This window comes from Rhynchophorus ferrugineus, unplaced genomic scaffold, assembly GCF_030347505.1.
Source record: "Rhynchophorus ferrugineus isolate W39M unplaced genomic scaffold, kcgeb_rfMv2 rfM11, whole genome shotgun sequence".
NCBI lineage: Eukaryota > Metazoa > Arthropoda > Insecta > Coleoptera > Curculionidae > Rhynchophorus > Rhynchophorus ferrugineus.
This window is the reverse complement of record NW_027472590.1, coordinates 4,147,636-4,166,595: the sequence shown is the minus strand read 5'-3', so window position 1 is coordinate 4,166,595 and position 18,960 is coordinate 4,147,636. Positions and strand designations below refer to the sequence as shown.

Sequence of the window (18,960 nt, the reverse complement as noted above, 5' to 3'; positions counted from 1 at the left end):
ATATTTTACAATAGTAAATATACTGTAGTAATACTGTTTCGGAATTCTTAAATAAATAGAGAATAATAACAAGAACCAGCATGCAGTAGTAATTACAATACAAAGGTTTCAGATAAAATATCATATTTTCCTATCACCAAATAGGGCAATGTTTTTTGTTAATATCATTGATTTCAAAATACTGATGTTATTGCTACTGTTGTTCGTTTAATTCAATATTTCGAATAGTTTTTTTCATAATAAGTCGGTCTTATTTTAAAAATCACATAGTTTTTTTTATTTGTAATTTAATTATATTTCTAACTTCATAAAACCATCTTAGCTAAGTTTCAGAAATTTAAAAACCTCTATACTGGAGCCTATAGCCCTTTATATTTAATTTACTTTTTATTATAATATATTCCATAAGACTAATGTTTCCCATAAACCAGAAAATCAACACATATGAAAATGTACTAAAACGCCGTTTAGTATTTCAACATACAAAAGAAACAATTTCAGTTACTTATTTAAATAGAAAAAAAAGTCAAGTCAAATATACATTCCGTAAATTCCCGATAAAATATGACATAGATAAAAACGAAACCGAAATAGGTTAATTCGTTCTCGATCGATAACCGATTTTTACGCGATTCATTTGTTATATTCGGTAGAAATGTAAAAAAATAAACAATGAGAAAGTTATAAAAACCTTGCCGGCATAATAGTGCTCTTTTTTACGATATCGAATTCGGTTCGGTAAAATTCTCAAAATGGGATACGTATAAAAACCGTCTTTGTATTTGTTTTATTTTGATATATTTTTTCGAAATAAAAGCAAAAGAAAAAATATCGAATTTATTTTTGATTGTTATATTGGTTTCTGTGACGTAGTTTGATTGTTACTCTTAAATGTCATTAAAACATATGCAAACATATTTTTAAAATTTAATACATTAATACTAGTCGTTGCCAACTAACCTACAGTTTATCTTTACAATAACTATAAATTACATTACATTGCACAAGGTGGAACCATTTGGGTTTTGCTTCTTTTGGGTATGTGTGCTGGTCTGACATTATCCAAGAGAGCTGTATTACTTCGATATTAACATTAGAATGGAGGCTCTTATCATATCTCCTTGCGATTCTTTTGATTTCCTGTGTGCAGTCAATTAAGAATTCCCCAGCCTGACACATAGATGGCGCTACTAGAATTAAATCCATATGTTTTTAGTTAGCCGTAACCCTCAAAAGATGCGTGTATAAATTTGACGGCTGTCGGGTCATTAGTTTGTGAATTATAGCAATTTGAAGTGAAGCAACTTTTGTTATTGTGAAAAAAATTGATAAAAAGGAATTTCTCGTGTTGATAAAATATTGCTTTTTGAAGGTAAAAATACATTTGAAGCAAAAACTTGGCTTGATGCCGAGTTTCCGGGAAATGATTTTGAATGACCGTAAATTGAAATTTAATGAAATAGCAGACACTCTAAAGATATCAACTGAATGTGTACATCATATCATTCACGAGTATTTCGATATGAGAAAGCTCTGTGCAAAGTCGGTGCCGCACGAGCTGACTTTTGACCAGAAACAACGACGAGTTGGTGATTCGGAGCAGTGTTTGAAGATGATAAAGCGTAATAAACTCGTATTTTTGCATCGATATGTGACAATGGATGAAACATGGCTCCATCATTTCACTCTGAAGACTGCACACGATGAACCCGCTCCAAAGAGTGGAAAAACGCAACGGTCTGCTGGTAAGTTCTATGGCGTCTGTATTTCGGGATGCGCATGGAATAATTTTCCTTAACTACCTTAAAAAAGAAAGAACCATCAACCGCGACTATTACATAGCGTTATTGGACCGTCTGAAGGACGAAATCGCCGAAAAACGATCGCATTTGAAGACAAAGAAAGTGATACTTCATCAAGACAATGCGCCGTGTCACAAATCGATGAAAACGATGACAAAAATCCGTGAATTGGGCTACGAATTGCTTCCTCATCTACTGTATTCTCCAAATCTGCCCCCTAGCGACTATTTCCTGTTCGCAGATCTCAAAAGAATGCTCGCTGGGAAGAAATATAATATATATATATATATATATATATTCAATGAACCTTCTGTGTAATGGATTAAATAAAAATAAATTGGGCGCGTCATACGGAATACATTTCCGAGCTGGTACAAAATGAGACGCAGGAGAGAACGGCTCCAAGGAGCAGGAATCAGGAACAAAGACATACGGCAAATAAATCAAGAAACTTTATGGAATTTATTACGGCGTCCTCATCGCGCTCCCGGCAATCATTTGGATGGCTTCGTCCGTGAAAATTAAGAAAAATAGTGGAGAAAAAGGAGCAGCATCACGGGCTGATTCCCATGGCTCGTAATTCCTGACCTGTGACGTGTGGCTTCATGACGATCCAGGAAGTGTGAGTAATATACCGGTTCTTGGCGGTATATTTTTCCTCGGGAAAGGGAAATGCATAATGTCTGGCATATATTTTATTAAAACTTGAAATATTTCTGCTAGGAATATAATTTTATTTACTTTATGTTATACATTATGTGTAGACAACAATACTTTTGAGAAAAAATTAATATTTGATACCACTGATACTCTATAATAGTACACAATAGTTCGAGATAAAAACGTAAAGAATAAAGTAAAACGTGAATTATTATTTTGGACCAAGAAATAAATGTTAAAAATTATGACTTAACAATGTGCAGTAAGTAAACTTGTTAAAGAACGTTGTATGTTGGCAAGGCATTTGCAAAGTTTCCTAATTTTTGATCGAATCGTTAAAAAGTCAATGCTTACACTCAAAACTCGAAAAACGACTCGGCACCATACAGGACACAATCACATGCCCTTCCCAAAGGATAACATGACATATCTTTAACTTACAAAACCTTGTATATAGTCAATTCAAGACAGCAGTGATACAATGTTTCAATATGTGTCTGTCTAAAGTTCTAAATTCGTTTTACAGTCAGACAATATCATCCTTATCATTTTATTCTATTTAAAAAGAGATAGAATGCTGTTAGAGAAGTTCAACCATGTAACGGAATGAGCTTGCAAAAATTGTATGTTTTCCAAACGTCTCAAAATTCTTCAAAATATTATAATTACGGGTTATAAATCGGCAAGCCTTGTTTTAACACTTTGTTTTAATAAATTTTAAATCGCCGCAGTTTTTATTGAAAATATTTTATGCGAGTTGCATCTGTACTGAATATTAGTACGGACACCGCCACTAAAATATCTTAAATTCCTTAAATTCACCAAAAAGAAACTGTGTTTATGCGAGACAAGTGACGAATCAAGATCAGATTGATGTTTCAGGGATCAAATATACAAAATGTATAAAAGCAGTAAGTAGTTTTTTCAATCAAAACATAATTTTATACCATTATTTCAGAGAAAATTGTTAGTTTGGTATTAATAAAAAGCGAAAAGATATACAGCTATTTGAGGGACGTATTTGTTTTTGCAGTAGTTTGAAAATTAGCCTTTAAAGAACTTGGAGGAACCATCAGTTATTGTTATGTATAATGTACTATATCTGCCATATATATATATAGTACACTGGTGGGGAAAATCCCAACAAGTGCATGAACAAAGGCTGCAATTAAGGAATATCATAAAGTACATAAAATAAGTTTCGAGGAAATCATGTTAAAGAATGAACTATTTCAAATTGTTTCTCGGTAAATATAAATGAAATATTTAATTGCATTTTATGTAATTTACTTTTTTACAAATAAGCCTGAGATAAGACACATGGTAGATCTGTTTACTGAAAGTTATGACCACAGAGTATTATGTCTTCCTCCCTATCACTGCATATTTAATCCAATTGAGATGATCTGGGATATTGCAATAGATATTCAAATCAAGAAGAATATTCAAACCAGAACTGTGTGGATTTATGGAAGAGGCATCGTCGAAAATAACACCTTTGATTTGTGTGAGTTCGATCAGACACATTGAAGAAGAAATTGACAAATGGTAGAACCTTGAGCAAATTTTTAATAGATTGGCAATTAAACAGCTTAGTTATTAACTTGATTAGTGTTTCTGAAAGTGACAGTGACTGAATATAACTTAATGAATGTTGGTTCATCATTCAATGCTGACAATTACCAAGACAGGGTGATGAAAGAAGAAACAGCTTAAGGTCCATGGTATACCATTAATATACTTTTAATATACTTTATAAGCATGTGTGTTATTGTTCTGAATATACATGAACATTTGATTGACATGTATGAGGAGAGAAATAATAGAAACTCTTTTGCAGATATGGCAAATGCATTAAGGAGAATGCAGTGATTAAATGTAGTTCTATCAAGTAAGATGTATAATAACAGGCCAAACTAAAGAGAAATGTAGTAACATCATAATATACAATTGTTAATTAAGTGAAGGTCTTCGGGGGTCGGATCTTACCACTACATAGAAAAACGCGCCTATGGCCGCTAAAAACCTAGAAAAAAGTTCATTGTATATATAATAAAAGAACTCTAACCTATACATTACTATGGCTGTAAAATTAATTGTAGTTTTAATTTCTTCGATATTATATGCATTAGATTTTGTTAAAATAAATTATAATACATAACATTTTTGCTTCGTTATTTTACTTTGATCAGAATTTTGTTATATGTCAGAGGCAAAATGTACTAAAACTCAGAGTTGCTGCGGCAACATCGCGACGTTTCGACAGGTCCCCCGTCTCACTGCTGTTTTGAATTGACTATACCTAAAATATCCTAAATATACTAAAAGTACTGGTTCAATGAAAATACATATGACGATATTTTGATGCTCTTTAGAAATCAAATTCAAGTTCTTTAATACCGATCTATTTATTTCACCTAATTATTGTAATTAATTACAATTAATTTGTTAAATATATAAATAAAAACTGCTAGATAATTTATAATAATGCAATAAAGTATTTGGTATCAAATTACGTAAATTAAATATCAGCCCAAAATGGAAATGTTTTACCAAAAACTTTATTTTATAAAACAAAAACGAACGGCAAAATTCATTAATCACATCGTAGAGAGAATAAACCTGTTATTTGTATGTAAATATTTTTTTTGATGACGAGGAATGGAAATGTTTACCATATAAATTTGTTCATACTACCTGACATTATAGCAGAAATACATGGTAAATTATGCATAACAAATTTGTTAACGCACATATATATATATTCTAATTTGGATGGGCCAGGATTCTGTAAAACATAAACCAAATATTACCCATGCAAATTTCGTAATAATCGAAATTAATTTTTGATATTGGAGGAAGCGTTATTTTTGATTCTTGCGAGACATTCTTGAAGTTTTTGTAAGTTCTATTTTGTATCTACGTTAACTTTCAGTGTAAGCCAGCAATAGTTCTATAAATTTCAGTTGCCTTTTTATCTATTTGTTCCGCTAATCCACTTTTACCTTCATTAATTCATTTGTTTAGATTAAGATCAATTACCGTTATGTAAATATCTGTTTCGAATATATAACTTTATAATATATAGCTGTAGTTTGCAAGATCAACATAATTCAGATTTTTGAAAATTACCTGAAAATTTGTACTTATACATATTTATCTCCTTATCTCATATTTGTAGGTTTATCTTAATAATAGTTTCCCTAACTTCTATAACTCTTTCACTAACCCGCTATAATAAGCCCCTTATCATTTTCCCTCCTTTCTTTCTATGTCCTTTCTATGTGAAGCCATTTGTACTACTGCATATTGATCCTCTAAAAGCTGGTAGATTTCTAATTATTGCCTTAGACAGTTCACGATAAAATAACACACCTCAAATTGCTGTTTATATATCTCTCCTATACATAAGCCTCAAATTACAAGTTTCTAAAAAAGGTAAGTCACATTCATTTAACCCTTTGTTTGATATCTAATAAGTTTTAGATCTAAAAATTGATTTGTGAATCTAAACTACTCTTTACTCAAGTAAACGCCTTTAGTAATTGTAGTTGTACCTTAGTATAGTCTCCATAATATATACAGAGTACTTTTTAAATTTATTGATGTTTTTATCTATTTATCTCGTTTGTTCATATGTCTTCATTTTAATAGCTATCTTGGAACGATAACATCGAGTAATTCTAAAGTTTAAATCAAGAATACGAGACAGCAAAAAACTTTTAAGTCATCAGCGAGTGGGATCTGGCCGATTTAGAACATGGAACATGTTTTATACCACTTTAAACTTCGAAAAACTTCTCAATGGAACCGTAACAGCCTCTCAGACATCGTCGCTCGTTTTTATTCCTTCTTTAAACACCCTGTTGATACCGTCTTATTAGCTCTACTTAGATTTAACCTGAATTATTATTTAAAATTTTAATAAAAACAAACTTTTCAACAATGGGAATAATTCTAAATAATATCGTTTACGATTTATACGATAAAGTTCGACATTACGGTCGGTATTTCATTGCTGGGGAAATACCGATTCAATTTTGCGGGTGTCGAATATGCAGATATGGACTTTATAAAAATTCAATTATTAAAGAAATAAAGTTTATGGCCCATAAAAACATTAAACGCATGTCAAAAAAGCCGCTTTTATTCGTTTTATACGATGGTTTTTATGTATTTTATTTTCGTTATTTGTTTATATATATATATATATATATTCTCCATCAGAGTATAATGATTGCAAGAATCTACTAACTAGAAAGATATAAACTTCTTAATAATGTGTGCTTTTAAGAATCAAGAAAGCAGAAAGAGTAAATTGACGAGATAATAAAAGTAGTAGTATCAAAGAAAAATTAAAAAAATTTAGCCTGTTAAAAGAACGTCTAGCCAGGTCAAGACAGTTTCGCTATATTTACGAAGAGGGTCTGGTCATCATAGAAGTAAACGGAACAACTTTTGCAGCATGAACTAGTAAGTTCCTCGAAAAAATGGAAATTAATTGTATTATATTGGTTGTTATAATATGAGTGATATAAGACTTCTTTTCTTTGGAATGGAATCTCTTTTCTGGTATAATCGAAAAACTGTCATAATTATCAAACTTATCAAGAAGAATTCATATCTTTGAAGAATATTTAAAGCTTTATTTTTACTTACAGGATACATCCAGATTTGGCAGCGTTGAGTAGCATCAAGAAATGGTATGTAAAGTTCAGCTACAGTAACAATTTTACTAATAATTGTATGGTCATATATTAAACATTCGATATATTAAAATTTTGTTAAGAATTGTTGTTCTTTCAGACTCATACCTCTTTCATCAATTATTTTTCGAGCAGTATTCGCTTGAATTTACTAAACAAAACTGAGAAGAATACATTTTGTTTCTAATTATTATCTTCACATAATAACATCACTCTGCTTTCCATAAATTAAAACAAATAAAGTTTAAAAAAAAGGTTTTTAAAGTAAATTAATAATACTTTTGTTGTCTAATTCCATTCACCTGTTATAACTAGCACAATTGGTAAGATTCTTTTTTGAATTAATTCATTAAACTCGCTCAAAGTATCACACCAGAAGCTGTAAGGACGCAAAAGGTGGATTGAAGGTGACTTCAGTGACTCGTTTTCATAAACTATTTCAATAATTCGAAGCGTTTTTATTGGTGTAGTTAAGTTGAGTTCAGGCAAAACTTTAAGGTGGCAAAAGGCGGATTGAAGGTGTTTAAAGACCCCTAGGCATAAACTGTTCTAAGTATCGTTTTGTTTAAGTTATATTGCATTATCTATATTAATTGTAGTATATTATTTAAAAATAGCAATTAACATATTAAAATGCGATAAAACATTTGTGGGGTATTACTCCATTCCATAGAAAAATTCTATTCCTTTTTACATACCCACAGAACATTCAAATAAAAAAGTAATTCTACTTCCTTTAAAACGAAATTATTAATCGCATTTAAACAGTATCCAGTAATTATTTTTGCCTTTTCTTTTTTAAAGTTACTACATTAAGGAATATGTACATCCCCGCCTTGCTTATACTACCGTTGGAAAATATAAGCATATATAAAATTAACAGTTCCAAGCAATTATCTCCGTCCTTTCCTCTCTCAGAATTTATACAGGAAAGGATTCGTAATCTTCGTCTCACATCACGAATTTACAAACACTATCGAACCGTGCATTTGACTGAAAATAGTAATTACTATTCTGGCTAGTTTTTTGACTATCGACAGTTTCGATTGTTTGACGACTATCGACTATTTGTGCCGATAGTTTCCAATGCTAATTCTTAGCAAGAAACATTCAAGCTTTGCAAAACATCTCTAGTCCGTGGATATCCGGCTCATGCATCGCAGTTCAAGATGTAGAGCCAAAGGCGGACTGAACTTGCGGAGAATTAACATAGTTTATGCGAATTTGAACAGAATCTTGCCGTTCAGCTCAGTTTCTTAGCCGTAGACTATTGAAATCTGGAGCCGCCAAAGCTGGGAAACTATTCCATAGAGGAATACCGTGGAAATTTGGGTAGAAATAGTGTCATTTCAAAGGTCTTCAAAGGAAAACTGGCAGACGAAGGTACAGAAAATACCATGACTATAAGTTATTCAATTACAATAACTATAAGCAGACCACGTATATTCCCGTGACCGTTTCTTTAGGAGTTTGGCCATTTGTTTTTATTTTTGATTACCTGAATACTGAGCGAGTGAGACGGGTTGGTGTGCTTTTACCCTCAGTGTCGCCTCTTCTTCAAAAACTTAATAATTTTCTTGTAAATTAATAGTTTTTCTTTTCTATAGCTCTCACATGTTACATCTTGTGTACGTATATTAAATTTCTTGTCATATGTGTGAAATCATGTGTGGAATGAAAGTAATTTTTGTTATACGGAATCGTCGGTAAATATGCACTCGGCTAATGGGAGAACAGGAAGTGGGGGGATGGGAGGCAACATAACCCGGACCGTTTGATTTTCGTACCGTGTTGACTTGATTAAACAAACTAGTCCGCGCCTGTTTGTGCAGCGGTGGAATTAAAGTCAGCTGAGTGGAAGGTATAAAGGGGATTAAATTGGTGGGCTTTTGTTGGAAGATTTTCGACATTTTCATTTCGACCGGACGTTTTTCCCGTGTTTTCCTAGTTTTTTCCTGTTTTGGTATCTCGTGGATTTTAGTTAATTGACTTCAAGGCCCCAGTGTCATTAAACTCGACCACTTTCGGCAGACGCAGCATTCTTCCGTTTTGTATAAACGAGGAAATCGATTACGAAGGTAATAAGACTTTATAATGCCAGATATTTTATGAAATATTGCCTAATTTATCCTTTACCATACTTATTTTCATATGTTTATTTGACTTCAGGGAAGATTCAGTCAAAGAAGTTTAACTAACTGTTATATTTCTTGCTAATTTTTATATTATTCTATACTATTAATTATGTTGGCTCTTATTATTTGAAGTAGACAGGTAATTAAGAAAGACAAGAAATTAAACGTATAACCATATAAGTGAGGACTAAGTGCTACTAATAACCATTCCGAACAGGAAAATACATTTCTTTAATACTAACAACGTAAAGTAGCAAGAACCGTGTTCGTTTTACTTGTTCACCTCCTCAGTACTCATGAGCCCGGGTCACGATAATTTACTATTAATTTTTGAACCTTTGCCACACCTTCATCAGATATAGAGATTGTTTACAAGTGACATTGTACATTAGACTACTCTTACCTTTCCTGAAGAAGTGTACATTTGTTTATTTCCTTTTTTTAAATGTATTTTATATCTCGAAACCTAGGTTAGGATAATTGTTGCTAATAAAAAAATTGTCGCCAATATGATGAGTTGGTATCACTATAAAACGAACAAAGGACATAAACCTCGATCTGACCGGCCAGTCGTTGAAAAATTTGATGAAATTCTTAAACTTATCGAGGCTGATCAACATTTTTCATCTCGCGACGTCGTTATCAACCTAAACATGGATGATTTGAACCGCTTGCATATGGCTAGACACCAAAAGAACATCGATGCTTGAGACTCACGTGAACCAACATTGAGATATTCAATGTACCTAGTTTCTATTAAGAAATCGCTTCATGCTGTGAGTTTGGGGGGATTGGAAGTGACGCATTGTCATAAGCCACACGAATCTGGCCAAACCATTACATCGACTTTATGCCAATGTGACTGAACCAGGAGCTATCACGGCATATCCATTTTTAGATGCGAAAAAAAATTGAGAATGATGTTCTGGCAATTTAGAAAAATACACCGTACAGGCCTAACATTTCCCTATGTGACTTCCATATGTATCTATTTCGGAAAAAGGCTTGTACATAATAGACTAGTACATAAGGTTGTTTTTATTATTTGTTATCTTCGTATATAGTGATGGTTTTACTAACTTATTAAAAATAGTTATTTTATTAAAATAGCTGTGAGAATTTGATGAAATTCAAGAAATATAACAGAACTCTGGTATTTCAATTGGTAATAGAGGAAATTAAAAAATTATAGTGAAGCTGAAATGATAAATTAAGTTTATATATTAGTCCCAGTAAGTATTTTCTAGTATCCCATACACTACTTGTATAAAGTTTATTCGAAAATGTAACTAAATTTAATATGCGAACAAAAGTTTGATAGTATAAATCATAACATAGAAGCTCATATCAAATGACGGAGATTATTTTTGGTGATGTGTTTTATATTACTGTTTATCTAGAAAAGCATCACTATTCCTAGGGTCTATTAAAAATATGATATGTCAGCATGTACATTTATGGGTAAGGTGTAGACAATACATGTTTGTACATGTTTCGAGTATGCAAAATACATAGATTAGATCATAAGAGGGAAATTTAGAAATTTGGAGCATATTGGTGCTATGAAGAAGCAAAACGTAAAAGAGATACATCAGGAATATGCGAATATACATAATTGAATTTGTTGATGATGTTACTTCTTCAAGTTTGACAAGTCTAGCTTCTTCATTTTCATTAATATTCAGTACCTTAGTTAAACATTTTATTTATACTATTTTAAGTCGTCTAGTGAAAAAAATATATTAGAAAATTTACGTAACATAACAAGCCTGATTTATTTATTCATAAGTCATTATTCATAAGTTTTTCAGCTTTCAGTTCCATTAGTCGTCCTAAAATATTGATAACTGTAATCGCATTGTGATTAATTATTTTTCAGAAAAAACAGAAAAATAAAAATAATTTCAAACCATTTTTGGACCATTATCCAAATTTACTTCTCAACAAAGTACAGAAATGGTTACGAATTACTTTTTACTTAATCTATTATAATAAGTAGAACAAAGGCAAAGACAAAATAGATGTATCAGTAATATCAGAAGTATGTGAATAGATATAATTGAATATGTCCATCCTGTTTGCAACATTGTTTTGTTTCTTTTATATTGATTACAATTTTCAATACCATAGTTAAAACAATTTATTTATACTATTTTTAGTTATCTAGTGAAGAAAACATTTAAATTAGATAATTTAACTAAAATAACAAGTCAATTTCAATAATTGTAATCACATGATGTTTAATTGTTTTTCAAAGATAAATCATATTATTGTCCAAATTTATTTCTCAACGAAGTACAGTACATTGTTATGTATTAGTTTTTACTCAATCTATTATAATAAATAGAACAAAGGTGCGGTATAAATATTCTAAATGGCTATCGAATATTTTCACCAACATTGAAAACAGAAACGGAAACAGGAACAAATACGACTAGTGACTACTGACTGAAAAAAAACTACAAAATACAAGCGCAACGGAAAAGAGATAAAACCAAACAACTGCATTCCTGCACACACAGAGTCGTCCCGTAAATAAATAATCAAAGATCGAAATTCCTGCATCGGTACAGCGGCAGTAAGTCAATTTTGCAAGTCAATCTGCCATCAAAAATTTACCAAAGGATATGTTTTATTGGTATACGGTCAGCTCAGTCCATAAATAAATTTTCTGCATTGCGCCATCTATCTGCTAAAAAATTTACGGTTTGCAGCGGATTCCGAAACGTTTCCATTGCAGGCGGGAGCCGTGGCCATTTCCCGGACACAACGACTGGTAAATAAGTTCGGCGATAATACGGGACGTGTCTAGAAGCGTGGATGTGCGGAACCTAGCGCCATGTTTTTTTTTTTCATTTTGTTTTTTGAAGCGCCGTCGACGAAAATTAACTTGTCTTAGGTCCGAGCGACCTTTTGTATCGCCCACCGCGTTTCACCGGTCCGGGATTCTGCTAAATGTGTACGTTCATACGCCCACTCGACTCGCAATGGGTTCATCCTAATTTGGAGGACCTAACGGAAAAAGTGTTGGCGCAATTAGATCTCTCTGGTAATGCAATTAGAAACTTCTTACGAGAAGCACTTATCTTTTTTAATTCATTATATCGGCCTATACATTATTTTACAAAGAAAACAAAGACAAGGCATCGGTTACATTTATTTTTAACCAACTTCATGTTGATGACTAACGCACTTTTCACTATGTGTCATAAAGTATTATATGGTGGTTTAACTTAAATAGGCAAAACCGACAACGGAAGTTTTACGTTGTCGCGTCAATGAGGACACTTTTTTCTTCGTTCGTTTCAATTGCCCTACAAAGGCATTTGATTAGCTCACTTCTGTCACGCGATTGACGTAGAGTACTTCCAGCATTTTTGTGACTTAAACGTAATCACTATTATTTGAATATAATGTATCTTCAGTATCAAAAGTGTTATGTATTCAGAGTATGTGCGAAAATAAAAAAGAGACGTCGTTTTCATTGAAGGAAACACCCCACATTGGCTAGATACGTATATTGTGTTTTACAGCAAAACAAATAACAACAAATTCACATCCTGCTAAGTTCTTAAGCGTCTTATGCGAAATAATATTAAATTCACACATTCCCATTTGATGAGGAAAAACCGACCTCCTCAATGACCATTTCCACACTCAGTATGTCATACTTTTAGAATGCTACTCTATAATCACATTGAAAGCCTTAACTGTTTATTGTTTACCAGACTAATTCATCTCAAAAAACCTATCCGAGTTTCTTAGATTTCTTTGAAATCCCACCAACAATATCATGACATCTGATCATGAATTTTGTTAGCCACATCCATCTGTATATATAGTGATCATAGCAATATATAGTACATACCAATACTAAAGTAATTTTGAATTTATAACATTAATCTATATTTTGTCTCATTATTCTTCAATAAATATAATAGAAGTTAGGTAATAAATGAAAAGTATTCAAGCGACTATGATATTAAAATTAAAACCAAATATAAAGACGATTTCTGAATTGTCAGGGATAGACAAATTAATACAAAACACTATGCAATAGAGTACATCTTAATGTATGTTTACAGCATTGTTTGATATACAATATACAATACAGTTATCTGTTAAAGTATAACATGTTATTAGAAGTATGTTGGAAAATGACAAGAAAATATGTAAACGCAGACAGAGATGTTCATATTAGTTTGTGTATCTCCTGTATGTCGGTTGAAGGCCTACATTTTTTTTTGTTTCTTTAACGTGCGAATAAAATAGTAACGAATAGATAAGAAGGCTTTGTTGGTACATTGGTCAAGGCGACAGGACGGTCCTCCTACTCTTGCGATAGTCGCGGGTTCGAATCATACTGGGGCATGGATGTACTTTATGTTTGTGATTGTAATTTTAAATGTCTTTTTAGGCATTTAATTTAATTTAATTTTTAGGCAACAGTGGAAATTCCGCCAAGGAATAGCTATCCCAGTGACGCCAGTAACCAGGCTGGATAAGACTGGATGTCTTCGGAGATGGTCTCTAAGTTCGGAGCCTACGTTAAACTGTAGGTCCAGTCCAGATAAATTCTCGTTGGTAAAAAGGATACTTTAAAATTGGAAAAAAATATATGAGAAAATAATAGTAATAGATATTTCTTAGAAAAACAGTAACATACACTATGTTTCAGGGAATAAATGAGATTAAGGCCGTCACCTATACTTTTAAATAATCCCAGACGACGTCTGAAATAACACGAATGATAAACTAACGGTTAGGCAACTATTTGCCGGGATTAATTAAAGTCGAGATATAATCTGGCCGAGGTCGGTCCTATTAGGCATCTAAACGAGGGTATTAAAGATATCGAACTCACTTGACGTGTGTACTCGATCTGCCCTCGATCCGGTCGGCGAGACGGTTCCCCTACTCTCCAATACCAACCCTTTCTGGGGCCTCTCCCCCTCGACGCTCTCCTCGTTGCTCACTAAATACACAGTGGCGATAGTGGCCAAACACTTCAGCTTCATGTTGCCCCTCTTAAAGTGCTTATGCTTCGCCACAAACTCCAGTCCTGCGAAGGCGAGAGGAGAGAGAGAGAGAGAATTAATGCGGACGTTCGATAAATAGACGAATTAATATGCATCCGGGGTTGGAGGGGGAGGAACGGGACGTGATGGATTTAGTGTGTGGGGCGGGGAGGGGGGGCGGTGGTTGAGAAGAAGAAGGGCGAGGTTACCTAGGACGGTCGTTTCGAGTCCCTCTCTTCCGGTGACGATGAAATCGGGACCTCGCAGGAATTTCGGATCGGCCGGCTCGCCGTTTATCATCCAGTTGAGTTGGGCGGCGGGCTTGGACCGTCCCGAGGTGCAGTTGACGTTGACGGTGTCTCCCGCTTGGTATCTGGGCTTGCCGCCGGTGATCTTGGGGCCTGATTCGGGTAGGGCTGTAACAAATGTTGGTTTTTTAAATTGGTTCACGCTATCTCAAGCATTTTAAAACTAGCGAGTATTGCTACAGACAATGAGATTATTTATTTCAATAATAAAGAAAATAATATAAGATCGTCAGAACGACATCTAACTGAACAATATACTAAATATTTTGTCAGTGGTTAACAACTATATAGTATACCTGACTAAAAAAAAACAGATGTGTCGGATAAACATTATTAAACTGAAAACAATTATTTATTCAAAATATTGGCCATTTGATTCTATACACCTTGTACATTTTTCAGGCGATTTTCTAGCTTCTTTGAAACTGGCCAAGTTGATAGTCGGACGAGGGCAAGTTCTGAAGAGTGCGGCGGTATATCCCATCCGAGTGCTTCCAACTTTTTTTCCCTTCGGTCGGTTTTGTTTCTCGAGAGGGCGCGTTATCGTACTGTAAAATCACTTTACCATGTCTTCAGGACCATTCTGGAAGTTTTTCGATCAATTCATGGTTCAAATTGATCATTTGCTGTCGATAGCGATCACTATTAACTGTTTCAATAGTTCGTAATATACTACGCCACTCTGGTCTCACTAAACACAGCATTGTCTTGCGACCAAAACGGTTTGGCCTTGGAGTCGATCGGCCGGCTTCGCCATGATTTTTTGTGCTCATGGTTTGAAAGCGCCTTTGAATCAGCTTTTTAGAGACGATTTTTGGATTTTCCCTTTGACTACCATTCCAGTGAAGTGGCACCCAACTCCCCATCTCTTAGCACATGGACCATCAACAATACCTTGCAGTACCTTGTCTTGGAATCTTTGTACGATATTTCTATTGCTTTGGCTGGTAGAACCCCAGATTTGAACACTATCAGTTCACACTGGTTTCTAGACTTGTTGGTAAACTATAAGCTTATTTTATATTGACTGGATATTTACCCAATAACCAGTACATTTTTTTACTTTAGCTTGAGTTCTTCACACTTTTTCTTAACACGTGGTCTTCGCCTCAGTTTAACATCAAGAGCTATACTAAGAAATTTCTTTGCATTTCCATACGAGACTAATTGCTGATTTATATATACTGATGTTTGCTTGATTCTTTTTTTTATTAAATCTGAATGCATTAATTTTTATGTGCCATTTTTCGTGCCGGCATTTTTCGTCAATAGCTGTTTGTAACTTTGTTGATTTAGTGTTGTTATCTCCAATGACCAGGGCTGCAATGTCATCTGTAAACGTACCAACCTTTTCGTTAAAGCAATATCTAATTGAAGTTATTTAACTTTAAATTGTATCGCAGTAAATGCTTTACGGATTATTTTGAGCAAAGAAGAGATAAAATACACCTCCTCAACATTCTCTCAAACGACATGAAGATGCAAAATATTTCGAATAAATGTGACTCAACTCACCAAACCTATTAAAGAATAAAATGAACTATTTGTATCACAAAACCATTTAAGCTATTTTCCTACAAAACACTTTATTGCAGCCTATTCTCGTCTGTATATTTATATATAAAACTAAACCAACAGTTCGCCAGCTATATAACTGCATCTTAATGATAACAGTAGCAATAAGTCGGTCGGTACAAAGCTGCGCGTCTCTAGCCTGTGTAAACTAGGGCCTTAATGGAGAAAGGCCGCGCCCGAATCCGTATTCTAAAGTAAAATTTATATATATTTAAATACACATCCTGCTGAAAGGAACAGGATCCCGCTGTAACGGGAACCGTAAATCACGGCAACCGAATGTTCATCCCATTCGGTGTTATTAAGGAAGTCGGTATCCGAGCCAGTCATATAAAATTCCAAGGCGAGGTTAATATATTCATTGCCCTTACATTTTGCCGCTTATTTACCATTTGCGGCGTTTAATTCCACAGTCGGAGCTTATTGATTACATATGAATCTAATTAGGTTTGAACGAAGACCACGGGAGCGTTTCTTAGCTCGCGCTCTATCATTCGTCAAACAACACTAATTATCAATCTTGATTAAGAAAAGGATAATCCTTCAAAGATTTCTGTTAATGGCTTTCATATGTTCCATAATGGATGTCTTCTGGACCTAGACATGGAAAATACAAGTCTACGAGAATAAATTGAAATCACCTACGAAACTGTTTATATGCTGATGAATAGGAACAACACTATCGTCCCATGCAAGGAAGTGATAATACAATGTATCTTGCGGTTAAATTTGATGCAAAACTTCATTGAAAATAGCTTATCAAGAAATAAAATAACTCGAATTGGAATCCAAAAAAAAGGTTTCTTATTTGGAAATAAAAGTTTTCCCTACGTAACAATATGCTGCTGTACAAGAAAATACTAAAACCTAGGTGGATCTGGATGGAATCCAGTAATGGGGATATTATGCGAGAAATTCTTAGATGTATTGTGGATGCACTATGATACTATAGGAATAATTACTTATACCGATACCTTCGAATTCCAACTGCAATAAAGGACGTTAAGACATTCGCAACAATACACGAGGAAATATTACACTCACATATTAATACCGAAGTGCTGCAACTCTTGGAAAATATTTAACTAAGACGCAGACTCAAGTGGACTCAAACTGAAGTGTACTAGATGATTAAATACTGCAAATCGCAAGTAACATTTATTATTCGAGATTAAGTAATAGCTAATTCCTTTTGAGAATTCAGAATCACAAGCACTTTATTACTTATTACTTCTTGTAGTTAGATACCGCTAAAATGTATACTGGCTAGTAGTTTTACGCTGGTAATAGTTCAGCTTTTCCTCAATTTCTTGAAATAAACTTGAAACTTCGATTTTAGCATCAGTATTATTCTATATATCATCATGAAGGATACAATTTGCGATATTTTGTTGCTTTCCTGATTTTTTTGTCATTCTCTTATAAGTAATTGCAGATTAATAAAAGAGTATCATATTATAGTATAGGGGGATAGAATTTAATGTCTCATTGCGCTCAATTAAAAGGGTATCAGATCATCGTAAATTATGACAATTTCAAATAATGGATCAGAGTTGAATATTGAACGAAAGATGATCATTATACTAATAAAAATACTATACTGTAGCGAATTGAGGCATGTCGAATTTTACATCGTGGAATAACGGTCTACAAAATACCCAGAAATATAATCCCAGATGTTGAACACGGGCGGGGTGCCAATTGGAACCCGACACCGAATAGCTGGCGGCAACCCCGAGACGTTTATCTGGGATATTATTGAAGGGTATTTCGGTCATTCAGTGCTCAACCCTCGTTTGGTTTAGACGTGCCACCATCGACTGCCCAAGCCTCGTCTTCAGGTAACTCCGCTGCCATCCGTTTCATTATTTGTATTTTTTATATTGTTTTTATATTGCCAATAAATAACGGTCACATAATGTAAACACCACTGTTTCATTTCGATTTACCTCCATTCACCGAGCCACATCATTTTACCCTAAAGTGGTGACCCCGACGTGATCTTTCGCAAAATTGGGTTTGGACTCATGAATGGAGGGTACGTAGAAAATGGTGTATTTTACGTGACCGTTATATATATTTTTTTGTTTCAAAATTTTAAATATTTTTAATTCGATTCCTTTTCAATTTTACCTTCAAGATTCATTTTCATTTTATTCCGATTAATTTCATTATTTCCAATTAATTTTTTAAATTTTTTTTTTGTCAAAATTTTTATTTCACAATCTTTTGGAATATTTTTGCATCACTGCTTAATCATCAGCGTCTCGGCTAAACATTTCTTTCGGCGCTATGTTTAAATCATAATGTCTTCCTTCGCTCGCCGTCTCCGTCATAATGGCAGATATTTTGATTTAAAAGGCTTTGGGCAGCTTCGGTCGGATACCGTCGTTATTTGTTTTTTTTCTGAATTAACCTAACGTATGTGACTACGGATTAGTCACAGAGCAGCTCCAGAAGCTAGGTACCGATTGCAGTCACCGTAGACTCGTTATGTCTTCGCCGAAGTACCAGAATTGCTAACGTCTCGTCGTCGAAGAAAATAAGCTACCACGTCGTCGAACAGTCGATCCTCCCACAGCGTCGATTACGGGAGCCCTGTCTGAAGAATAGCTTGTTTTCAACGTCGTCGATGGACCACATTCAAGTGCCAAAGCGACGATGATGCAACGGTATCTGTAGGACCGGAAGATATCAACAGCCGTACCAGATCGCAACCGTTTCAACCACAACCGTTTCAAACTATCATATTTTTT

At 33.8% G+C, this 18,960-nt stretch overlaps 1 protein-coding gene across 2 annotated transcripts in view; it reads right to left on the bottom strand.

The window, feature by feature from the left end:
- The window catches only part of beat-IIIc (beaten path IIIc), a 446,098-nt gene that overhangs the window by 7,807 nt on the left and 419,331 nt on the right, over positions 1 to 18,960 (bottom strand). Inside the window, exons 4-5 of one of the 2 annotated variants that reach the window (XM_076418186.1) lie at positions 14,531 to 14,737; positions 14,168 to 14,365 (exon numbers count right to left, since the gene is read on the bottom strand). In XM_076418186.1, the coding sequence (XP_076274301.1) occupies positions 14,168 to 14,365; positions 14,531 to 14,737 (405 nt within the window). The remainder of the gene's footprint in view (positions 1 to 14,167; positions 14,366 to 14,530; positions 14,738 to 18,960) is intronic. The other variant, XM_076418187.1, reaches the window with a different exon arrangement.